General features: G+C 51.5%; 1 protein-coding gene across 1 annotated transcript in view; it reads right to left on the reverse strand.

Annotated features, from left to right (window-relative positions):
• Positions 1-25,739, reverse strand: part of LOC144609636 (glycogen phosphorylase, muscle form-like) — a 68,632-nt gene that overhangs the window by 32,435 nt on the left and 10,458 nt on the right. Inside the window, exons 2-4 of the mRNA XM_078428135.1 lie at positions 11,242-11,343; positions 7,016-7,094; positions 3,882-3,985 (exon numbers count right to left, since the gene is read on the reverse strand). Of these exons, the coding sequence (XP_078284261.1) occupies positions 3,882-3,985; positions 7,016-7,094; positions 11,242-11,343 (285 nt within the window). The remainder of the gene's footprint in view (positions 1-3,881; positions 3,986-7,015; positions 7,095-11,241; positions 11,344-25,739) is intronic.

A 25,739-nucleotide genomic window follows, 5' to 3' on the forward strand; every position in this document is an offset into this window, starting at 1 on the left:
GTGTGTGTGTGTGTCTGTGTGTCTCTGTGTGTGTGTGTGTCTGTTTGTGTGTGTGTGTCTGTGTGTGTGTGTGTGTCTGTTTGTGTGTGTGCCTATGTGTGTGTGTCTGTATGCGTGTGTCTGTGTGTGTCTGTGTGTGCGCGTCTGTGCGTGTGCGTCTGTGTGTGTGTCTCTGTGCGTCTGTGTGAGCATCTGTGTGTCTCTGCGTGTGTCTCTGTGTGTGTGGGAGTGTGTGGAGTTTTCACGTCCTCCCGGGGACCATGTGGGTTTCGGCCGTGCCCCCCGGTTTCTTCCCACAGCCCAGAGGCCGGCGTGTTTGTACGTTAATCGGCACTCTGTAAATCCCCCTAGTGTGCAGGGAGTGGATGTGAAAGTGGGGTGACATAGAACTGGTGTGAACGGGTGATCAAAGGTCAGCATGGACCCGGCGGGCCGAAGGGCCTGTTTCCGTGCTGCATCTCTAAACTCCATCTACACTAATTCCAGATTGGCTCTGTGCAGTATTTTGTTATTGATAACATCCGGGAAGAAACTGCCCCTGAATCTGGAGGTGTGCGTTTTCACACTTCTGTACCTCTTGCCCGACGGGAGAGGGGAGAAGAGGGAGTAACCGGGGTGAGACTGGTCCTTGATTATGCTACTGGTCTTGCCGAGGCAGCGTGAGGTGTGGATGGAGTTGATGGAAGGGAGTTAGACCGTAGGGCAGTCACGGTGGCGCAGCGGTAGAGTTGCTGCCTTACAGCGAACGCAGACCCGGAGACCCGGGTTCCATCCCGACTACGGGCGCCGTCTGTGCGGAGTTTGCACGTTCTCCCCGTGACCTGCGTGGGTTTTCTCCGAGATATTCCGTTTCCTCCCATGCTCCAAAGACGTGCAGGTTTGTAGGTTAATCGGCTTGGTAAATGTAAAAATTGTCCCTAGTGGGTGTAGGATGGGGTTAATGCGCGGGGATCGCTGGTCGGCGCGGACCCGGTGGGCCGAAAGGGCCTGCTTCCGAGCTGTATCTGTAAAATAAACTGCAGATGCTGGTTTGGTTGAAAGGTAGACACAAAATGGTAGGGAGGTGGGTTTGTGGTGTGATGAACATCATAGTCTGGACTCCTCCAGTGCCATAGTGAGGCCCACCGGAAATTGGAGGAACAGCACCTCATATTTTGCTTGGGCAGCTTTACACCCCAGCGGTATGAACATTGACTTCTCCAACTTTAGATAGCTCCTCTGTCCCTCTCTTCTTCCCCTCCACCCCCCCCCCCCCCCCCCCCACCTCCTCCTTCCCAGTTCTCCCTCTATCTTCCTGTCTCCACCTATATCCTTCCTTTGTCCCGCCCCCCTGACATCAGTCTGAAGAAGTATAAGAAAATAACTGCAGATGCTGGTACAAATCGAAGGTGTTTATTTCACAAAATGCTGGAGTAACTCAGCGGGTCAGGCAGCATCTCAGGAGAGAAGGAACGGGCGACGTTTCGGGTCGAGACCCTTCTTCAGACTGATGTCAGGGGGGGCGGGACAAAGGAAGGATATAGGTGGAGACGGGAAGATAGAGGGAGATCTGGGAAGGAGGAGGGGAAGAGAGGGACAGAGGAACTATCTAAAGTTGGAGAAGTCGATGTTCATTCCACTGGGCTGCAAACTGCCCAGGCGAAATATGAGGTGCTGTTCCTCCAATTTGCGGTGGGCCTCACTATGGCACTGGAGGAGGCCCATGACAGAAAGGTCAGACTGGGAGTGGGAGGGGGAAGTTGAAGTGCTCGGCCGCCGGGAGACCAGCTTGGCCAACGCGGACCGAGCGCAGGTTTTGAGCGAAGAAGGGTCTGAAGAAGGGTCTCGACCCGAAACGCCACCCATTCCTTCTCTCCTGAGATGCTGCCTGACCCGCTGAGTTACTCCAGCATCTTGTGAAATAAAAACCTTCGATTTGTACCGGCATCTACAGTTATTTTCTTACACTCATAGTCGGACGTCTGCATGTGGGAGGTCAGAGTGGCTCTTTGGCAGAGGGAGGTGAGGGGAGGAGGGAGACAGCACCTGTTGGTTCCAGGATTATGGCAGTGACCTTTAGGCGTTTGGAGTTCACACTGCTGCTGTTTGACCTTCACTAGCCTGCTATGAATACGCTCAGGGGCACTGTGCTAAGCGGTCTTCACACTTATGTACTCCCGTAGAAGGCTCGGGAGGTTCGGCACATCCCAGGCAACCCGCCACACCCTTCTAAAGATGTGCCGCAGCAAGCATTTCATCGGGAAAAACACGCTTCGTGGCCTGGTTTCGGGAACAGCTCCAGCAAGAAAAATCGCCAGAGGGTTGTGGACCACAGTCCAGACCGTCGCACACACACAAACCGACCTCCCTTCCACCGACTCCATCCACACCTCGCGCTGCCTCGGCAAGGCCAGCAGCACAATCAAGGACCTGTCTCACCCCCCCCGGTCTCACCCCCTCTCCTCCCCTCTCCCATCGGGGCAAGAGGTACAGAAGTGTGAAAACGCACACCTCCAGATTCAGGGGCGGTTTCTTCCCGGCTGTTATCAGGCAACTGAACCGTCCTCTCACCAACTAGAGAGCGGTCCTAGAAACATAGAAACATAGAAAATAGGTGCAGGAGTAGGCCATTCGGCCCTTCGAGCCTGCACACACCGCCATTCAATATGATCATGGCTGATCATCCAGCTCAGTATCCCGTACCTGCCTTCTCTCCATACCCCCTGATCCCTTTAGCCACAAGGGCCACATCTAACTCCCTCTTAAATATAGCCAATGAACTGGCCTCAACTACCTTCTGTGGCAGAGAATTCCACAGACTCACCACTCTCTGTGTGAAAAAAAACTTTCTCATCTCAATCCTAAAAGACTTCCCCCTTATCCTTAAACTGTGACCCCTGGTTCTGGACTTCCCCAACATCGGGAACAATCTTCCCGCATCTAGCCTCTCCAACCCCTTAAGAATTTTATATGTTTCTATGAGATCCCCCCTCAGTCTTCTAAATTCCAGCGAGTACAAGCCGAGTCTATCCAGTCTTTCTTCATATGAAAGTCCTGCCATCCCAGGGATCAATCTGGTCCTGAACTACTATCTGCCTCATTGGAGATCCTGGGACTATCTTTGATCGGGATTTACCTTGCACTAAACATTATTCACATTATTTCCTTCAACCTGTATCTGTACACTTGTGGATGGCTTGATTTTAACGCTGTATCTCTAAACTAAACTAAAGTTTTAACCAACAACCTTTTCCTTATTTTACATGTCCCTCTCCCATCAGGCAAGTTTGAGTTTGTTGTCCCGGGTACCGAGGTACAGTGAAAAGCTTTTGTTGCGTGCTAACCAGTCAGCGGAAAGACAATACATGAGGAAAGGTCCAGACCCAAAATGTCACCTATCCATATTCTGCATAGATGCTGCCTGACCCGCTGAGTTATTCTGGCATTTTGTGCTCTTTTGTGTAAACCAGCATCTGCAGTTTAGTTTAGAGATACAGTGTGGAAACAGCCCTTCGAGTCCACGCATATACTCAATATGTGTAGGAAAGAACTGCAGATGCTGGTTTAAATCGAAGGTAGACACAAAACGCTGGAGTAACTCAGCGGGACAGGCAGCATCTCGGGAGAGAAGGACTGGGTCGAGGCCCTTCGTCAGACTGAAGGGTCCCCAGACTGAAGAAGGGTCTCGACCTGAAACGTCGCCCATTCCTTCGCTCCAGAGGTGCGGCCTGTCCTGCTGAGTTACGCCAACATTTTGTGTCTACTTTCTGCACGCAATACTCTGACTGGCGAAGGCCAGTGTGCCAAGAGCTCGGACTGATGAATACTCTGACTGATGAAGGCCAGTGAGCTCGGACTGCGAGATGGAAAGGGACAGTCAGCAAAAGAATGCAGCAGCTTACCTGCCAGCCATTGGCAATCTTCTGGTTGAAGATGCCAAACTCGTACCGGATTCCGTAACCATAGGCAGCCAGCCCCAGTGTCGCCATGGAGTCCAGGAAGCACGCTGGGTAGAGATTGGGTAGAGAACGGGGTCAGCCATCTTTGTTTCCTTCCCTTTAACATCGCGGAGCTCGCAGTCTCGGGTCGAGGCCGGTCGTTCGGGAGCTCCAAGAGCCGCACGACGTTCGACCGGTCCCGACCCGGGGCAGATCGCCCGGCGCGGGGGCAGTTGAAATCCCCCCCCCCCACCCCCAAGCAGGAGCCTGACGAGGAAGGCCCGAAGGCCCAAACGGCGCCGGCTACGGGAGCCAAGATCGCCCCGTCAACGGAAGGCTCGAGGCCCTCCCCCCAACCCCCCCCCCCCCGACCGCTGGAGGACAAAGATGGGAAGAGATAGAATACTTTTTTTCGCCTTCCATCAGAGTGAGGAATGCGGAGGAGTCACTGTGGCGGATGTTCAAGTTAAAATGTATCTTGTGTGTCCTGTTGCTTTTTATCGTTATGATGACTGTACATCAATGGAAGCTCCTTGTACTTTGCAAAACATACTTGGCTAATAAAGTATCATTGTGATTGTGATTGACTACGATTTAACAAGGAGCTTTTGTTCCAGAGTCACGATTAACCTGCCACTGCGATTGGCCTTCATAACAAGAGGAGTTGAGTATAGGAGCAGAGGTCCTTCTGCAGTTGTACAGGGCCCTAGTGAGACCGTACCTGGAGTACTGTGTGCAGTTGTACAGGGCCCTAGTGAGACCGCACCTGGAGTACTGTGTGCAGTTTTGCTCTCCAAATTTGAGGAAGGGTATTCTTACTATTGAGGGCGTGCAGCGTAGGTTTACTAGGTTAATTCCCGGAATGGCGGGACTGTCATATGTTGAAAGACTGGAGCGGCTAGGCTTGTATACGCTGGAATTTAGAAGGATGAGAGGAGATCTTATCGAAACGTATAAGATTATTAAGGGGTTGGACACGTTAGAGGCAGGAAACATGTTCGCAATGTTGGGGGAGTCCAGAACCAGGGGCCACACAGTTTAAGAATAAGGGGTAGGCCATTTAGAACTGAGATGAGGAAAAACGTTTTCAGTCAGAGAGTTGTGAATCTGTGGAATTCTCTGCCTCAGAAGGCCAATTGTCTGAATGCATTCAAGAGAGAGCTAGATAGAGCTCTTAAGGATAGCGGAGTCAGGGGGTATGGGGAGAAGGCAGGAACGGGGTACTGATTAAGAATGATCAGCCATGATCACATTGAATGCTGGTGTTGGCTCGAAGGGCCGAATGGCCTCCTCCTGCGCCTATTGTCTATTGATCACAAAACTGCTGTTCATGCAATGTGTAAACAGCAGTTGTCAAACTGCACACTAGGGGGCAATCATGGTGGCGCAGCGGTAGAGTTGTCGCCTTAGTTTATTAGTTTAGTGTAGTTTAGAGATACAGCGTGGAAACAGGCCCTTCGGCCCATCGGGTCCGTGCCGACCAGCGATCCCCGCACATTAACACTATCCTACACCCACCAGGGACAATTTTTACATTTAGCAAGCCGATTAACCTGCAAACCTGCACCTCTTTGGAGTGTGGGAGGAAACCGAAGATCTCGGAGAAAAACCCACGCAGGTCACGGGGAGAACGTGCAAACTCCGCGCAGACGGCGGCCGTAGTCGGGATTGAACCCGGGCCTGCCTGTAAGGCAGCAACTCTACCACCGCGCCACCGTGACCGCCCAAATCTTTACAGGCTCTTACAGCGCCGGAGACCAAGGTCCGATCCCAACTGCGGGCGCTGTCTGCGCGTAGTGTGTACGTTCTCCCCGTGGGTTTTCCCCGGGTGCTCCGGTTTCCTCCCACACTCCAAAGATGCACAGGTTTGTAGGTTAATTGGCATTCATTTGTAGGTTAAATGTACATTGTCCCCAGTGTGTGTAGGATAGTGCGAATGTGTTGGGTGATCGCTGACTCGGTGGGCCGAAGGGCCTGTTTCCGCGCTGTATCTCTGAACTAAACCGAGACCTGCAGATGCTGGTCAATGCACACTGGGCTAGCTAGGGAGTTCAAGATTCAAGATTCAATTTATTGTCACATATACCAATTAAGGTACAATTGAAATTTGAGTTAACCGTTTTAACTCACCTTCCCGTTCCCGCAGTGCCCTTGCTATCCAGGGCCTCCTCCATTGCTAGAGTGAGGTAGGGTTGCCAACTTTCTCACTCCCAAATACGGGACAAGGTGACGTCACTGCCCCGCGCCCTCACCCAGCCAGCGGCCACGTGCTCCCGCTCCACCAATGGCGGCCGCCCGGGCCGGGAGGCGGGTTTCTACGCGAACACAATCGGCCCCGCTCCTCGAACACACTACGTTAGCCTAAAGTGTCCCGGCCTACAGCGGCCCCCGGGCCTACAGTGTCCGGGCCTACAGCGTCCGCCGTGCCTACAGTGTCCAGGCCTACAGCGTCCGGGCCTACAGCGGCCCCCGGGCCTACAGTGTCCGGGCCTACAGTGTCCGGGCCTACAGTGTCCAGGCCTACAGCGGCCCCCAGGCCTAATATGGGACAAGGGCGGTCCCGTACCGGACAAACAAATTCAGCCCAAAATACGGGATGTCCCGGCTAATACGGGACAGTTGGCAACCCTAGAGTGAGGCCACACGCAAAATGGAGGAACAGCACCTTGTACCCTACTTGGGTAGCTCACAACACGTTGAACTCTCCGATTTTAGGTAACCTAGAACAAAGCCCCTTCCACTCCTCTCTGTCCATCTTCCTCTCTGAACCCACCCTTTCCCTTCCCTGAACCCCATCTAGACTCCCACCTATTCCTACCCCCCCCCCCTCCACACACACTGACGGGACAGGGGTCTGTGATTAGTTTAGGTTAGTTTAGAGATACAGCGTGGAAACAGGCCCTTCGGCCCACAGAGTCCATGCCGGCCAGTAATCACGCTGTACACTAGCACACGGGGCACAATTTACAATTGCACCGAAGCCAATTAGAATGGGGTTGAGAGGGAAAGGTAGGACAGCCATGGTTAAATGGCGGAGTGGACTTGATGGGCCGAATGGCCTAATTCTGCTGCTATCATTTGTGACGTGATGAACTCACCAGCCAGCCTGCCCAGACCTCCGTTGCCGAGCCCGGCATCTTCCTCGATGTCTTCCAGCTCCTCGATGTCTAGTCCGAGCTGGGAGAGACAAAAAGAAAAATCAAGGAATGAGCCTGCAGCCTTTTCTCCCGGATAACGTGGCTACCTGGCCTTGCCTTGCAGAGGCTGATGGGATACTTGACTAAAGGAAATATGGCTAAAGGAATGTGCGCTGCAAAAGGCAATCCCAGAACGTGTTTGGAGGGATGCCTGACTAAAAGAAATGTGGCTAGTTGCAAGAACGTGATAACTGCCTCTATTGTGTATGTGTAGGAAAATAACTGCAGATGCCGGTACAAATCGAAGGTATCACAAAATGCCGGAGTAACTCAGCAGGTCAGGCAGCATCTAGGAGAGAGGAATGGGTGACGATTCGGGTCGAGACCCTTCTTCAGACTGATGTCAGGGGAGCGGGACAAAGGAAGGTGGAGACGGGAAGATAGAGGGAGAACTGGGAAGGGGGAGGGGAAGAGAGGGACAGAGGAACTATCTAAAGTTGGAGAAGTCAATGTTCATACCGCTGGGCTGCGAGCTTCCCAAGCGAAATATGAGGTGCTGTTCCTCCAATTTGCTGTGGGCCTCACTCTGACAGTGGAGGAGGCCCATGACGGGAAGGTCAGACTGGAAGTAGGAGGGGGAGTTGAAGTGCTCAGCCACCGGGAGATCAGGTTGGTTAAGGCGGACTGAGCGAAGGTGTTGAGCGAAACGATCGCCGAGCCCGTGTTTGGTCTCGCCGATGTAGAGAAGTTGCACGAATGTGATAACGGCCTAAACTGCCTGGTTTTCATGTCTGGTTACACGAATGTGCTAATTGCCTCTATTAGGTACCTTGAACGCTGGGAGTTGTGCTGCAAACGTTTCGCTCAGACAGCTAACTTGGAGGAGGACTATTCCATATATATGGTAAAGACATCTGCTCGTGGACTCTGCATTATTGTCACCTCCATAATAAACATAGAAACATAGAAAACAGGTGCAGGAGTAGGCCATTCGGCCCTTCGAGCCTGCACCGCCATTCAATATGATCATGGCTGATAAAAGAGGCCGTATCCTGCTAATTCCTTGTATTTATTCACAAAATGCTGGAGTAACTCAGCAGGTCAGGCAGCATCTCAGGAGAGAAGGAATGGGTGACGTTTCGGGTCGAGACCCTTCTTCAGTCTGAAGAAGGGTCTCGACCCGGGCCTACACCGTCCGGGCCTACACTGTCCGAAGCTAAAATGTCGTGAATCTGTGGAATTTATTGCTGTGGAGGCCACCAATGGAAAATGTTACGGCAGATGCAGAGGGATTCTTGATTAGTGCGGGTGTCAGGGGTTATGGGGAGGAGAATGGGATTGGGAGGGAGAGAGGGATCAGCCATGCTTGAATGGCGGAGTAGACCTGATGGGCCGAATGGCCTAATTCTGCTCCTGTCACGCGAGAGAGAATGATGAATTTGCACCACAACCATGCAAGACGTTCACTGGGGGATTGAAATGGCGGACGGGTTAAAATGGAGGGCGACTTCACCGAGGGAACGTCACATTTGCCGCACGATTAAGCATCGTAGTGCAGCAAGGCCTGGCCGAGCGTTGGCGGTCTGTAATGGGAGAAGGTTCTGGAACAGCTGGGCCCGATTCTCGACCAGTGAGTCAGACTATAAAATGTCACGGGCACTCAGGCTTGTTGATCGCAGTGCACTTTGCAAAGGTCTAAACCCTCTCCGATTTCACCCACAATGACTGATCGAGAGTTCAGAAGAATGAGGGGGAGGGGGGAACCTCATTGAGACGTCCAGAACAGTGAAAGGCTCGGATAGAGTGGATGTGGAGAGGATGTTCCCACTGGTGGGAGAGTCTAGGACCAGAGGGCACGGCCTCAGAATTAAAGTACGTTCCTTTCGGAAGGAGATGAGGGGGAATTTCTTTTATATTAGGGTGGCAAAATAGACAATAGACAATAGGTGCAGGAGGAGGCCAATCGGCCCTTCGAGCCTGTACGCACCGCCACTCAATGTGATCATGGCTGATCATTCTCAATCAGAATTAAAGGACGTTCTTTTAAGAAGGAGATGAGGGGGAATGTCTTTCGTCAGAGGGTGGTGAATCTGTGGAATTCTTTGCCACAGACGGCTGTGGAGGCCACAAGCCAGTGGATATTTTTTAAGGCAGAGATAGATTCTTGATGATGGACACAAAATGCTGGAGTTTCTCGGCGGGTCAGGCAGCATCTCTGGAGAGAAGGAATGGGTGACGTTTCGGGTCGAGACCCTTCTGCAGACTGATGTCAGGGGAGGGGGCGGTACAGAGATAAAATGTAGCCGGAGACAATAGACTGGTCGGAGAACTGGGAAGGCAGGGAGAGAGAGGGAATGCAAGGGCTACTTGAAGTTGTAGAAGTTGATGTTCATACCGCCGGGGTGTAAAGCTACCCAAGTGAAATATGAGGTGCTGTTCCTCCAATTTGCGCTGGGCCTCACTCTGACAGTGGAGGAGGCCCAGGACAGAAAGGTCAGTGTGGGAATGGGAGGGGTGGGCCGAAGGGCCTGTTTCTGCGCCGTATCTCTAAATCTAACTACAAACAGCCCTGGTTGCACGAGGGACTTTGATTTGTTTAGTTTAGTTTAGAGATGCGGCGTGGAAAAAGGCCCTTCGGCCCACCGAGTCCATGCCGACCTGCGATCCCCGCTCACCAACGCCACCCTACACACACTGGGGACAATTTTACATTCACGCCAAGCCAATTGACCGACAAACCTGTTCGTCTTTGGAGCGTGGGAGGAAACCGAAGATGCCGGGGGAAACCCACGCAGGTCACGGGGAGAACGTGCAAACTCTGTACAGACAAGCACAGGTAGTCATGATGGAACCCGGGTCTCTGGCGCTGTGAGGCAGACTTCCTGTTCCTGTGTGGTACTTATCTGAAGACGAGTCCCGACCTGAAAATGTCACGATGGCCCTTTTTTTGTTCTTGGTTTGTTTTGGGGTTTTTTTTTGCATAAGATTGGGATTTTTATACGCTGAACTTTTTATTAAAAAATGTGTAGGAAAGAACTGCAGATGCTGGTTTAAATCGAAGATAGACACAGATTGCCGGAGCGACTCAGCGGGACAGGCAGCATCTCTGGAGAGAAGGAAAGGGTGACGTTTCGGGTCGAGACCCTTTCTTCGGCTTCATTTGAAAAAACAATGTTTGAATGAATGAATAAGTTTATCGGCCAAGTACCTAGACGTACAAGGAATGTGCCTTGGTGCTCCGCTCGCAAGTAACAACACGGACAGACAGTAAACAATTAAGAATAAAGCATAAAAGCATTAAAACGTTAAGAATACAACGTTACGGTTTAAACATGCGAGTGAAATAAACCAGAGCAAAAAGAGGCTACAGACCTTTGGTCTGTAATTGGTCTGTAACTGTTATTGTGTCGAGCTCAATGAGAATGGGCGGCACGGTGGCGCAGCGGTAGAGTTGCTGCCTTACAGCGAATGCAGCGCCGGAGACTCAGGTTCGATCCTGACTACGGGCGCTGCCTGTACGGAGTTTGTACGTTCTCCCCGTGGGTTTTCTCCGAGATCTTCGGTTTCCTCCCACACTCCAAAGATGTACAGGTATGTAGGTTAATTGGCTTGGTGTAAGTGTAAATTGTCCCTAGCGTGTGTTTAGGATAGTGTTAGTGTGCGGGGATCGCTGGGCGGCGCGGACCCGGTGGGCCGAAGGGCCTGTTTCCGCACTGTATCTCTAAAACTAAAAAACTAAAACTAAAGAGCTATTACTCGTGGAAAAAAAGCTGTCCTTATGTCCGGCTTTGACAGTCCGGAGTCGCCTTCCAGAGGGAAGTGCTTCGAAGAGTTTGTGGCCAGGGTGAGAGGGGTCAGAGATGATCTTGCCCGCTCGCTTCCTGGCCCTTGCAGTGTACAGTTCGTCGATGGGGGGGGGGGGGGGGGAGAAGGTTGCAGCCAACAAGCTTCTCAGCTGATCGAACGATCCGTTGCAGCCTCCGGATGTGGTGCTTGGTGGCTGAGCCAAACCAGGCCATGATGGAGAAGGTGAGGACGGGCTCTACGATGGCAGTATAGCACTGGACCATCATTGCCTGTGGCAGATTGTGTTTCCTCAGGTGCCGCAGAAAGTACATCCTCTGTTGGGCCTGCTTACTATATTAAGTATTGAGTAGGCACCACCTTACTGGCTTCACTTGTCTTACCTGATAGATGGCTTCATCACAGGCTCCCTGTAGCCCCAGGTTCACCATTGTGTTCTGCAGGGTGCGGCCCATGTAGAACTCCAGCGACAGGTAGTAAATACGCTGCAGGGTGGAAAAGAGAGGGAGACGACCAATTGTACACCTCCATTTTAGTTTAAAGATACAGCACGGAGACAGGCCCTTCGGCCCACCGAGTCCGCTCCCACCAGCGTCCCCTGCACACTAACACTATCCTACACACACACTTATTTACATCGGCGAAACCAAGCACAGGCTCAGCGATTGCTTCGCTCAACCCCTCGCTCGGTCCGCATTTTTTTCTTTCTTTTCAGCACAGTGTTGATATTTAATTTGAGATTGACAGTCATCCATTTACAGTCATTAGGAATATGGACAATGGTATATTGAACATATTACCACAGCAGGCTTCTGCCATTGCGAATACAGAGATAATAATAATAATAATAATAATAATGCATTTTATTTATATAGCGCTTTTCATATACTCAAAGACGCTTTACAGAGATTTTTGAGAACATAGGGAAATGAATAAATAGATAAATAAGTAAATAAGTAAACGAACAGAGAAAGGAGACAGAAGGTGAGGTGACCTTCAGTGGTTGAAGGCAGTACTGAACAGGTGAGACTTCAGCGATGTTTTGAATGTGGTGAGTGTGGAGGAGTCTCTAACGGTTTGGGGTAGTGAGTTCCATAGGGTGGGAGCAGCGATGGAGAAAGCCCTGTCCCCCCAGGATCTGAGTTTGTCCGGATGTGGGGGGATAGGAGATTGGCAGCGGCAGAGCGGAGGGTGCAGGTGGGAGTGTGCCTGTGGAGGAGGTCGGTCAGGTAGGATGGGGCCAGGTTATGGAGGGCTTTGTAGGTTATGAGGAGGATTTTGTACTGGATTCTCTGGGGGATGGGGAGCCAGTGGAGTTTGTAAAGGACGGGGATAACATTCACATATTGCAATGGTCATTCAAGAATTCCTCACTTTCTGACGCAATTCAGATTCAGGTACACGATTGCAAGTAGCCCTTGTCTGAGTCCACTTTGTAGATAAAAACTAGCAAATGAGTGGGATCATCTTTATATCTGCAGGGCACTGCAGGTGAACTCACTCATGTTTCATATGCGTTTTATCTGAAAGTGAGAACTTTGGATTTCAGCATTTAGTTTGATATTCTCTGCATACCGAAGAAAGTTGACCATCCTTCATTCAACTCTGCAAGATGATCAGAGTTCTGGATAACCTCTTCAATGGTCTTTGATACTAAGATGATACTAAGCTGGGGGGTAGTGTGAATTGTGAGGAAGATGCAATAAGGCTGCAGGGTGACTTGGACAGGTTGTGTGAGTGGGCGGATACATGGCAGATGCAGTTTAATGTAGATAAGTGTGAGGTTATTCACTTTGGAAGTAAGAATAGAAAGGCAGATTATTATCTGAATGGTGTCAAGTTAGGAGGAGGGGGACTTCAACGAGATCTGGGTGTCCTAGTGCATCAGTCAATGAAAGGAAGCATGCAGGTACAGCAGGCAGTGAAGAAAGCCAATGGAATGTTGGCCTTCATAACAAGAGGAGTTGAGTATAGGAGCAAAGAGGTCCTTCTACAGTTGTACCGGGCCCTGGTGAGACCGCACCTGGAGTACTGTGTGCAGTTTTGGTCTCCAAATTTGAGGAAGGATATTCTTGGTATGGAGGGCGTGCAGCGTAGGTTCACTAGGTTAATTCCCGGAATCGCGGGACAGTCGTATATTGAAAGGCTGGAGCGATTGGGCTTGTATACACTGGAATTTAGAAGGATGAGGGGGGATCTTATTGAAACATATAAGATAATTAGGGGATTGGACACATTAGAGGCAGGAAACATGTTCCCAATGTTGGGGGAGTCCAGAACAAGGGGCCACAGTTTAAGGATAAGGGGTAGGCCATTTAGAACGGAGATGAGGAAGAACTTTTTCAGTCAGAGAGTGGTGAAGGTGTGGAATTCTCTGCCTCAGAAGGCAGTGGAGGCCAGTTCGTTGGATGCTTTCAAGAGAGAGCTGGATAGAGCACTTAAGGATAGCGGAGTGAGGGGGTATGGGGAGAAGGCAGGAACGGGGTACTGATTGAGAGTGATCAGCCATGATCGCATTGAATGGCGGTGCGTACAGGCTCGAAGGGCTGAATGGCCTACTCCTGCACCTATTGTCTATTGTCTATTGTCTTTTTGAAGGAGACAACCATATGGAGGACAGCTTGGAGCGATAAGTTCATTTGCTGTAAATTCATCAACTCATGCCTCAGCAGCTCGCGCTCTCCCTCCTCCTCCGTTGCTGTTGCTGCCTTTGCCGCCCCGGCCCAGCTCGCAGCCGTTGCATCCGCCGCTCTCCTGACAACCTTCTCGCGCATTACCCGCCCCTTTTTCCTTCGCAGACATTACTGCGTCTTTCTTGCGGGCACTTCTCTAAAGCGCTGCAAACTCTCAAAAGGCCACCAAGCCGCTCGGACCGCATTGACCAAACTGATCTCCCGGTGGCTGAGCACTTCAACTCCCCCTCCCATTCCCAGTCTGACCTTTCTGTCATGGGCCTCCTCCAGTGCCATAGTGAGGCCCACCGGAAATTGGAGGAACAGCACCTCATATTTCGCCTGGGCAGCTTGCAGCCCAGCGGTATGAACATTGTCTTCTCCAACTTTAGATAGTTCCTCTGTCCCTCTCTTCCCCTCCTCCTTCCCAGATCTCCCTCTATCTTCCTGTCTCCACCTATATCCTTCCTTTGTCCCGCCCCCCTGACATCAGTCTGAAGAAGGGTCTCGACCCGAAACGTCACCCATTCCTTCTCTCCTGAGATGCTGCCTGACCCGCTGAGTTACTCCGGCATTTTGTGAATCAATACCTTCAATCTGTACCAGCATCTGCAGTTATTTTCTTACACACACACTAGAATCAATTTACACACATACAACCAAAGATACTAGAGGAACAAGATGGACCACTCCGTTGCAATCGCCTTTACTGAAGTGTAGTACGCCAAGGAGCCATTTTAGTAAATCCCACCGTTCACTCTGCCTCTCGCAGTGTAATGGGGTAACAGTATGTGTGATGACACCATTAAAATGCAGAATATATCTCATCTATCAATTCACAGATTTTTGTTATTTTTCTTTTTAAATGTTTCTGCAAGTTTCTGCCAACTAAAATGGCCGCCGTGACATACTACATTTTTTTGGGTCGAGTGGCCTAACTTGTTCCTCTGGTACCTTTGCCAATTAACCTACATACCTGTACGTCTTTGCCAATTAACCTACAAACCTGCACGTCTTTGGAGCGTGGGAGGAAACCGAAGATCTCGGAGAAAACCCACGCTGGTCACGGGGAGAACGCACAAACTCCGTACAGACGGCGCCCGCGGTCGGGATGGAACCCGGGTCTCCGGCGCTGCAAGCGTTGTAAGGCAGAGACTCTACCGCTGCGCCACCGTGACCGCCCCAGGCTTCTTCACGGTTGTTGTGAGGCGACTGAACCATCGTACCAACAACCAGAGAGCAGTGCTGAACTACTATCTACCCCATTGGAGACCCTCGGACAATCTTTGATCGGATTTTATTGGCTTTGTCTTGCCCTGTGGCGTGCACCTGTACACTGTGGCCGGCTCGACTGTAATCATGCGCTGTCTTTCCGCTTGGCACGCAACCAAAGCTTTTCACTGTACCTCGACACGTGACCATAAACTAATCTCGAACGCAACTCAACTCGAACTGCAGACACCGCAGACAGACTCGAAGTGCTGGAGTAACTCAGCGGGTCAGGCAGCATCTCTGGAGAAAAAATAAAGATGGGCGAACCGAAAAACGTCGCTCATCCTTTTTCTCCAGAGATGCTGCCTGACCCGCTGAGTTACTCCAGCACTCTGTGAAACGTCACCTATCCATGTTCTCCAGAGATGCTGCCTGACCCGCTGAGTTACTCCAGCACTCTGTGAAACGTCACCTATCCATGTTCTCCAGAGATGCTGCCTGACCCGCTGAGTTACTCCAGCACTCTGTGAAACGTCACCTAGAGTCCCATACACGCTAGAGGCAGGAAACATGTTCCCAATGTTGGGGGAGTCCAGAACCAGGGGCCACACAGTTTAAGAATAAGGGGTAGGCCATTTTGAACGGAGATGAGGAAAAACATTTTCAGTCAGAGAGTTGTGAGTCTGTGGAATTCTCTGCCTCAGAAGGCAGTGGAGGCCAATTCTCCGAATGCATTCAAGGGAGAGCTCGATAGAGCTCTCAAGGATAGCGGAGTCAGGGGGTATGGGGAGAAGGCAGGAACGGGGTACTGATTGAGAATGACCAGCCATGATCACATTGAATGGCGGTGCTGGCTCGAAGGGCCGACTGGCCTACTCCTGCACCTATTGTCTATTGACAGTCATACTCGCTTCGAGTGACCGCCGATGATGATGATGATGACCTGTGGTCAGGATCGAGCCCGTGTCTCTGGCGCGGTGAGGCAGCAACTCTGCCGCTGCGCCCTGATAGAACGGTGGGGCAGATGTGGTGTTTACAGAGTACAACGGTTGCATCTCAGTTGTGCTACTGCAAGCACGGCATTTCATTCCTCCATTTCGGAACATAGGACAATAGAGTCATAGAGTCATCGAGTGACACAGTGCGGAATCAGGCCCAACTTGCCCACACCGGCCAACATGTCCCAGCTACACTAGTCCCACCTGCCTGCGTTTGGTCCATATCCCTCCAAACCCGTCCTATCCATGTACCTGTCTGTTTCCTAAAACAGAACACGGGGTCACAGTTTAAGGATAAGGGGGAAGTCTTTTAGGACCGAGATGAGAATGTTTTTTTTCACACAGAGAGTGGTGAATCTGTGGAATTCTCTGCCACAGAAGGTAGTTAAGGCCAGTTCATTGGCTATATTTAAGAGGGAGTTAGATGTGGCCCTTGTGGCTAAAGGGATCAGGGGGTATGGAGAGAAGGCAGGTACGGGATACTGAGTTGGATGATCAGCCGTGATCATATTGAATGGCGGTGCAGGCTCGAAGGGCCGAATGGCCTACTCCTGCACCTATTTTCTATGTTTCTAAACGTTGGGATAGTCCCAGTCCTCTGGCAGCTCGTTCCATACACCCGTCCACCCTTTGTGTGAAAAAGTTACCCTTCAGATTCCTATTAAATCTTTTCCCCTTCACCTTGAACCTATGTCCGCTGGTCCTCGATTCCCCTACTCTGGACAAGAGGCTCTGTGCATCTACCCGATCTATTCCTCTCATGATCTTTTTTAGATTTAGATTTAGAGATACAGCGCGGAAACAGGCCCTTCGGCCCACCGGGTCCGTGCCGCCCAGCGATCCCCGCACACTAACACTATCCTACACCCACTAGGGACAATATTTTTTTTTTTTTAACATTTGCCCAGCCAATTAACCTACATACCTGTACGTCTTATACACCTCTACGAGATTACCCCTCATCCTCCAAGTCCTGGCAACATCCTCGTAAGTCTTCTCTGAACCCTTTCAAGCTTGACAACATCTTTCCTGTAACACGGTGCCCAGAACTGAACACAATACTCGAAATGGAGTCTCACCACCGCCTTGTACAAGTGCAGCATGACCTCCCCAAAATCTATGCTCCAACGCTCTCGAGGGGCCAAGTAGCCTAATTCTGCTCTGGTCAGGCTTGCCAACTACGGGATAAGGTGACGTCACCGCCCCACGCCCCAGGTGACCTCACCCAGCCAGCGGCCACGTGCTCCCGCTCCACCAATGGCGGCCACCATTGGTGGAGCGGGAGCACGTGGCCGCTGGCTGGGCGAGGTCACGTGGGGCGTGGGGCAGCGACGTCACCCTTTGTCCCTTATTTGGGAGTGAGGAAGTTGGCAACCCTACGAATACGGGACAAAGGCGGGTCCCGTACGGGACAAACTAGCTTAGCCCAAAATACGGGATGTCCCGGCTAATACGGGACAGTTAGCGACCCTAGTGTCTTATGAACCTGGCATTTCCAAAGTCGTCGTGTCCTAAAGACCATTTCCCTGCTCTGCTCTTCCCTTCACGGTCTGGTTTTCGACAGCTCGGAGCGCTGTGCTTTTGTCAACCAGGATTTGCTGGCTTTAAGTCGGAGGAGTGTTTGCCATGTGATGTTTGAGAGGAGGCCACTTGAAACCTAGGAGCTGCAGCTTTTGTTTATGTGCCAACCACAGTTGCTATGGAAAATTTCCATTCGATTCCATTGCAATGTCTTTGAAGCTGTTTCTCGGATCCCCTACGATCCAATAACCCGACAGTTCAATTTAGTTTCGAGACAACAGCGCGGAAACAGGCCCTTCGGCCCACCGAGTCCGCGCCGACCAGCGATCCCCACACTGACGCCATACTGCACACTCTAGGGATAGATTTTACAACACCTGCGCTCGGTCCGCATCAACAAAACTGATCTCTCGGTGGCTGAGCACTTCAACTCAACCTCCCATTCCCAGTCTGACCTTTCTGTCATGGGCCTCCTCCAGTGCCATAGTGAGGCCCACCGGAAATTGGAGGAACAGCACCTCATATTTCGCCTGGGCAGCTTGCAGCCCAGTGGTATGAACATCGACTTCTCCAACTTTAGATAGTCCCTCTGTCCCTCTCTTCCCCTCCCCCTTCCCAGATCTCCCTCTATCTTCCTGACTCCACCTATATCCTTCCTTTGTCCCGCCCCCCTGACATCAGTCTGAAGAAGGGTCTCGACCCGAAACGTCACCCATTCCTTCTCTCCTGAGATGCTGCCTGACCTGCTGAGTTACTCCAGCATTTTGTGAATAAATAAATTTTACATTGATACCAAGCCAATTGACCTACAAACAGTTCAAGAACAAGGGGTCGGCCATTTAGAACGGAGACGAGGACAAACTTTTTCAGTTGTGAATCTGTGGAATTCTCTGCCTCAGAAGGCAGTGGAGGCTGATTCTCTGGATGCTTTCAAGAGAGAGTTAGATAGAGCTCTTAAGGATAGCGGAGTCAGGGGGTATGGGGAGAAGGCAGGAACGGGGTACTGATTGAGAATGATCAGCCATGATCACATTGAATGGCGGTGCTGGCTCGAAGGGCCGAATGGCCTCCTCCTGCACCGATTGTCTCTTGGCAAACCTACACGCCTTTGGATTGTGGGAGGAAACCGAAGATCTCGGGGGAAAACCCACGCAGGTCACGGGGGAGAACGTACAAACTCCGCACAGACAGCGCCCATGGTCGGGATCGAACTCGGGTCTCTGGCGCTGAAAGCGCTGCAAGGCAGCAACTCTACTGCTGCCCCACTTCAAGAGTTTTTCCGTGGGCAACTGACTTAAGTTAAATGTGGAACGAGCTGCTGGAGGAAGTCATTGAGGGCAGGTACAATAACATCTAAAAAAGACATTTGGACAGTGTGTAAGAAGGAACTGCAGATGCTGGTTTACACCGAAGAAATGCTCCAGCATTTTGTGTCTATCTTCGGTTTAAACCAGGGTCTCCAGTTCCTTCAATAGACAACAGGTGCAGGAGGAGGCCATTCGGCCCTTCAAGCCAGCACCGCCATTCAATGTGATCATGGCTGATCATTCTCAATCAGTACCCCGTTCTTGCCTTCTCCCCATACCCCCTGACTCCGCTATCCTTAAGAGCTCTATCTAGCTCTCCCTTGAATGCATTCGGAGAATTGGCCTCCACTGCCCTCTGAGGCAGAGAATTCCACAGACTCACAACTCTCTGACTGAAAAAGTTTTTCCTCGTCTCCGTTCTAAATGGCCGTCCCCTTATTCTTAAACTGTGTGTGGCCGCTGGTTCTGGACTCCCCCAACATTGGGAACATGTTTCCTGCCTCTAACGTGTCCAACCCCTTAATAATCTTATACGCTCCACACCTTTTATGTAATGTGGGTGACCAGAACTGCACGCTATACTCCAAAAGTGTCCTGGCCACAGCTGCAATGCGAGTCTTGTACTCAATGCCCAGACTGATGAAGGCAGACATACCATACGCCTTCTTTACCGCTCTTTGTATTTGTGCGGCCAATTTCAGGGAGATATCGACCTTCCAAATGCTCCACACCTTTCCCGTAATGGGAGCGACCATCACTGCATGCAATACTCCAAATAGAAAACGTTTGGAGGGACATGGGCCATAGAAAGGCAAGTGGAACCACCTCTGGTCGGTACCTTGGCCAGCATGGGTGAATTGGACCAAAGGGGTGCCAACTATCTTACTCCCAAATAAGGGACAAGGTGACATCACCGCCCCACGCGACCTCATCCAGCCAGTGGCCACCTGCTCCACCAATGGCGGCCCCCTGGGCCGGGAGGCGGGTTGCTATGCAACCTCCGTCAGGCGGCATCAGGGCCTCCGGGCCTACACTGTCCAGGCCCACACTGTCCGGGCCTACAGCGCCTCCCGGGCCTCTTACGGGACAAGGGCGGTCCAATTTAGCCCAAAATACGGGATGTCCCGGCTAATATGGGACAGTTGGCAACCCTATGATTCCGTGCTGTATAACTTGAGGACTCTTCCAATGAAAGAGATATTTTTGCACTGAGTGGAGTCCTCCTCCCTCGATATCTGTATTGATTGTGGAGTTTCTTTTATCCCAGACCTGTTCCCTTCTACTTCACGGTACCAGACCGATCAAGCATGTGTAGGAAGGACATATAGGGTTGCCAACTGCCCCGTATTAGCCAGGACATCCCATATATTGGGCTAAATTGGTTTGTCCCGTACGGCACCGCCCTTGTCCCGTAGTAGGCCCGGACGCTGTAGGCCCGGACGCTGTAGGCCCGGACGCTGTAGGCCCGGACGCTGTAGGCCCGGACGCTGTAGGCCCGGACTCTGTAGGCCCGGACACTGTAGGTCCGGACACTGTAGGTCCGGACACTGTAGGCCCAGATAGTGTAGGCCCGTAGGCCGCCTAACAGTGGTTCCGTAGCAACACGCCTCCCGGCCAGCGCGGTCACCATTGGTGGAGCGGGAGCACGTGGCCGCTGGCTGGGTGAGGTCATGTGGGGCGGTGACATCACCTTTTCTCCCTTATTTGGGAGTGAGAAAGTTGGCACCCCTAGAAGAAACTGCAGATGTCACTTTGTACTGAAGATGGACACAAAATGGTGGATAACTGAGGCTGGCTCGACCTGTTTTGCCTCTGAAAACTGTGACTAGCAAGTGGGCAGGAATGGGTGGTCATGCCATTGAGAAAACAGCACTCATTTTCTTGGCAGTGGTGCAGTGGGTAGAGTTACCGCCTCACATCGCTAAAGACCCAGGTTCGATTGTACGCTCTCCCTGCGACTGCCTGGGTATCCTCCGGGTGCTCCGGTTCCCCACAGACATGCGGGTTTGGAGGTTAATTGGCCCTCTGTAAAAACTGCCCCTCAGTGTGTGGGCAGTGGATGCGAAATTGGGATAATGTGGAACTAGTGTGAATGGGCGTGCGATGGTCAGCACGGACTCGGTGGGCCGAAGGGCCTGTTTCCATACTGTGTCACTAAGCGAAAACTCAAACCGAGCCAAAACTCAAACCGAGCTAAAACTCAAACCGAGCTAAAACTCAAACCGAGCCAAAACTCAAACCGAGCTAAAACTCAAACCGGGCTAAAACTCAAACCCGGCTAAAACTCAAACCGAGATAAAACACAAACCGAGATAAAACACAAACTGAGATAAAATTCCAACCGAGATAAAACTCAAACCGAGCTAAAACTCAAACCGAGATAAAACTCAAACCGGGCTAAAACTAAAACCGAGCCAAAACTCAAACCGAGCAAAAACTCAAACTGAGATAAACTCAAACCGAGCTAAACTCAAACCGGGCTAAAACTAAAACCGTGAAAAAAACTCAAACCGAGCTGAAAAAAACTAAAGGTAAAATCAAACTAAAGTGAAAATCAAGCTCAAGTAAAACCAAGCCTAAACAAATCTGCTAAAAAACAAAACAAAACCAAGCTAAAATGAAACAAAGATAAAGCAAGCACGAGCCAGCTGAGAGGCCGAGTCGTCAGTGCCAGACAAAACCCTGACTCAGCACAGACGCCATTTGCCTCCGAGCCGAACCACATTTCTGGGGTCTCTTCCAAGAAAGATTTAATGGAGCCGGCGCGGTTTCTGACCTGCAAAGTATCCGCCTACATTCCACGGATGGGCGTAGGGAGGAGGTAGTTGAGGCAGGTACCAGCACAACGTTGAAAAAAACATTTGCACAGGTACATTAATTCACTGGGTGTTTTGGATCCAATTCACTGGATGTTTCCAAGAGAGAGTTAGATTTAGCTCTTAGGGCTAACGGAATCAAGGGGTGTGGGGAGCAAACAGAAACGGGGTACTGATTCTGGATGATCAGCCATGATCGTATTGAATGGCGGTGCTGGCTCGAACGGCCGAATGGCCTACTCCTGCACCTATTTTCTATGTTTCTATGATGCATGGTAAGGATAGGTTTAGAGGGATATGGGCCAAACGCAGGCAGGTGGGTGTAGTGTAGCTGGGACATGTTGGTAGAGGTGGGCAAGTTGGGCCGAAGGGCCTGTTTCCACGCTGTATCACTCTATATCTCCAAGGCTGTCTTCTCAACAGACCAACTCCACCGTCACACGCCAGAAGGGGTTAAATGGCCGCACGGTGTCGCAGCGGTAAAGTTGCTGCCAGAGACCGGGTTCGATCCTGACTACAGGTCCTGTCTGTACGGAGTTTGTACGCTTAGCGGAAACAGGCCCTTTGGCCCACCGGGTCCACGCCGACCAGCAATCTTTGCACATTAACACCATCCTACACACACTAGGGACAATTTTACATTTATACCAAGCCAATTAACCTGCATGTCTTTGGAGTGTGGGACGAAACCGAAAATCTCGGAGGAAACCCACGCAGTCACAGGGAGAGAGTACAAACTCTATTCAGACGGCACCCGTAGACGGGATCGAACCCGGGTCTCTGGCTCTGGCAGCAAAACTACCGCTGCGCCAGGTTCGCCATGTGACCGTGTGGGTTTTCTCCGGGGCTCCGGTTTCCTTCCACACTCCAAAGGCTTCAGCCAAAAATTGTTCCTAGTGTGTAGGATAGCCCTAGCGTACGGGGTGATCGCTGGTCGGCACGGACTCAGTGGGCCGAAAGGCCTGCTTGGGAGCTGTATCTCAGAAGTCAATAGACAATAGGTGCAGGAGGAGGCCATTCAGCCCTTCGAGCCAGCACCACCATTCAATGTGATCATGGCTGATCATTCTCAATCAGTACCCCGTTCCTGCCTTCTCCCCGTACCCCCTGACTCCGCTATCCTTAAGAGCTCCATCTTACTCTCTCTTGAAAGCATCCAGAGAATTGGCCTCCACTGCCTTCTGAGGCAGAGAATTCCACAGATTTACAACTCTCTGGTAAAAAAGTTTTTCCTCATCTCCGTTCTAAATGGCCTACCCCTTATTCTTAAACTGTGGCCCCCTGATTCTGGACTCCCCCAACATTGGGAACATGTTTCCTGCCTCTAACGTGTCCAACCCCTTAATAATCTTATATGTTTCAATGAGATCCCCTCTCATCCTTCTAAAGACCAAGGGCGCCGTCTGTACGGAATTTGCACGTTCTCCCCCTAACCTGCGTGGGTTTTCTGCGGGAGCTCCGGTTTCCTCCCACACTCCAAAGACGTGCAGGTTTTGTAGGTTAATCGCTTGGTATAAAAGGGCGCGGCGGTAGAGTTGCCGCCTTACAGCGAATGCAGCGCCGGAGACTCAGGTTCGATCCTGACTACGGGCGCCGTCTGTACGGAGTTTGTACGTTCTCCCCGTGACCTGCGTGGGTTTTCTTCGAGATCTTCGGTTTCCTCCCACACTCCAAAGACGTACAGGTATGTAGGTAATTGGCTGGGCAAATGTAAAATTGTCCCTAGTGTGTGTAGGATAGTGTTAGTGTGCGGGGATCGCTGGTCGGCGCGGCCCCGGTGGGCTGAAGGGCCCGTTTCCGCGCTGTGTCTCTAAACTAAAACTAAAAAGACTGGTCTGTAAGCGACGTTCTTCTGCCAAGCTGAGATCAGCAATCAGTTGCAACTCAAGAGGCCCCGTACCCCTGACATTTGTTTGTATGTCACACTGCCTGGGGTCGGGAGGGCAGAACAGGGTGAAAGGGAAAAAATAGCTCTCCTCAGGGTAAAAATAGGTCTCCCGCTAAAGGTCAGAGGGTTTGAAGCGCGGCTTGCCCGGGTATCAGGCAACCATTTTGCCCGGTGTGACAGGGCATTGGGTTTCCGATTGCCTCCTACACTTCGCCTTCCGACAGTGCAGCCCCGATGAAGATGGCACACCAGTGGCGTGGCGGGTAGAGCCACTGCCTCACAGCGCCACAGAGACAGAGACTGTGTGTGTGTGTGTGTGTGTGTGTGTGTGTGTGTGTGTGTGTGTGTGTGTGTGTGTGTGTGTGTGTGTGTGTGTGTGTGTGTGTGTGTGTGTGTGTCTCTCTCTGTCTCTCTCTCTCTCTCTCTCTCTCTCTCTCTCTCTCTCTCTCTCTCTGTGTCTCTCTCTCTCTCTCTCTCTCTCTCTCTCTCTCTCTCTCTCTCTCTGTCTCTCTCTCTCTCTCTCAGTCTCTCTCTCTCTGTCTCTCTCTCAGTCTCTGTCTGCCTGTGACCTAATACAGTCATAGAGTGATACAACGTGGAAACAGGCCCTTCGGCTCAACTTGCCCACACCGGCCAACAATGTCCCAGCTACACAAGTCCCACCTGCCTGCGCTTGGTCCATATCCCTCCAAACCCGTCCTATCCATGTACCCGTCCAACTGTTTCTCAACCACCTCCTCTGGCAGCTCCTTCCATACACCCACCACCCTGTGTGTGAAAAAGTTACCCCTCGGGCTCCTATTGAATCTTTTCCCCTTCATCTTGAACCTGTGTCCTCTGGTCCTCGATTCCCCTACTCTGGGCAAGAGACTCTGTGCATCTATCCGATCTATTCCTCTCGTGATTTTGTACACCTCTATAAGATCTCCCCTCATCCTCCTGCGCTCCATGGAATAGAGACCCAGCCTGCTCAACCTCTCTCTGTAGCTCACACCCTCTAGTCCTGGCAACATCCTCGTAATTTTTTTCTGAACCCTTTCAAGCTTGACAATATCGTTCCTATAACACGGTGCCCAGAACTGAACACAAAATAATAAATGCGGTCTCACCAACGACTTATACAACTGCAACACGACCTCCTAACTTCTGTACTCAATACTCTGACTGATGAAGGCCAAAGTGCCAAGAGCCTTTGTGGCCACCTTATCTACCTGCGACTTGCACTAAACATTGTTCACGTTAGTCCCTTTATCATGCATCTGTACACCGTGGGCGGTGCGATTGCAATCCTGTGCTGTCTTCCCACTGACTGGTCAGCATGCAACAAAAGATTTTCACGTGACAATAAAGTAACCTGAACCAAATCTTTCTGTGTGTGTGTGTGTGTGTGTGTGTCTCTCTGTGTGTGTGTGTGTGTCTCTGTGTGAGTCTGTGTGTGTGTGAGTCTGTGTGTGTGTCTCTGTGTGTGTGAGTCTGTGTGTGTGTGTGTGTGTGTCAGTCTGTGTGTGTCAGTGTGTGTGTGTCAGTCTGTGTGTGTTAGTCTGTGTGTGTCAGTCTGTGTGTATGCGTGTGTGTGTGTGAGTCTGTGTGTGTGAGTCTGTGTGTGTGTGTGTGTGTCTGTGTGTGTGTGAGTCTGTGTGTGTGAGTCTGTGTGTCTGTGTGTGTGTGTGTGTGTGTGTGTGTCTGTGTGTGTGTCTGTGTGTGTGTCTCTGTGTGTGTGAGCCTGTGTGTGTGTGTGTCTCTGTGTGTGTGTGTGTGTGTCTGTGTGTGAGCCTGTGTGTGTGTGTCTCTGTGTGTGTGTGTGTCTGTGTGATTCTGTGTGTGTGTGTGTGTGTGTGTGTGTGTGTGTGTGTCTGTGTGTGTCTCTGTGTGTGTGAGCCTGTGTGTGTGAGCCTGTGTGTGTGTCTGTGTGTGTCCCTGTGTGCGAGGCTGTGAATAGTTTGCACGTTCTCTAAACTCCAAAAGACGTGCAGGTTTGTAGGTTAATTGGCTTCCGTAATTGTAAATTGCCACTCGTGTGTAGGATAGTACTAGTGTACGGGTGATCGCTGGTCGGCGCGGACACGGTGGGCCGAAGGGCCTGTTGTCAAGATGCAGCTGTAAAATTCACCTCTCTCATACATCTCCCTATAGTATGCCTGCCTCTCTCTCTCTCTCTCTCCCCCCCTCCCTCCCTCTCCCCCCCTCCCTCTCCCCCCTCCCTCCCTCCCTCTCCCCCCTCTCTCTCTCCCCCCTCCCCCTCTCTCTCCCCCCCTCCCCCCCTCTCTCCCTCCCCCCTCTCTCCCTCCCCTCCCTCTCTCTCCCCCCCCCCTCTCTCCCCCCCTCCCTCTCTCTCTCCCCTCTCTCCCTCCCCTCTCCCCTCCCTCGGAATCGATCTGGTGGAGATGCGAAGGACGAGAAGGGTGGAAAATTCATCTTCATAAGCCCTGGGAGCAGTATTCGGCCATTCGGCCCATCAAGTCTATCC

This window comes from Rhinoraja longicauda, chromosome 34, assembly GCF_053455715.1.
Source record: "Rhinoraja longicauda isolate Sanriku21f chromosome 34, sRhiLon1.1, whole genome shotgun sequence".
In the NCBI taxonomy this organism is placed as follows: Eukaryota; Metazoa; Chordata; class Chondrichthyes; order Rajiformes; family Arhynchobatidae; genus Rhinoraja; species Rhinoraja longicauda.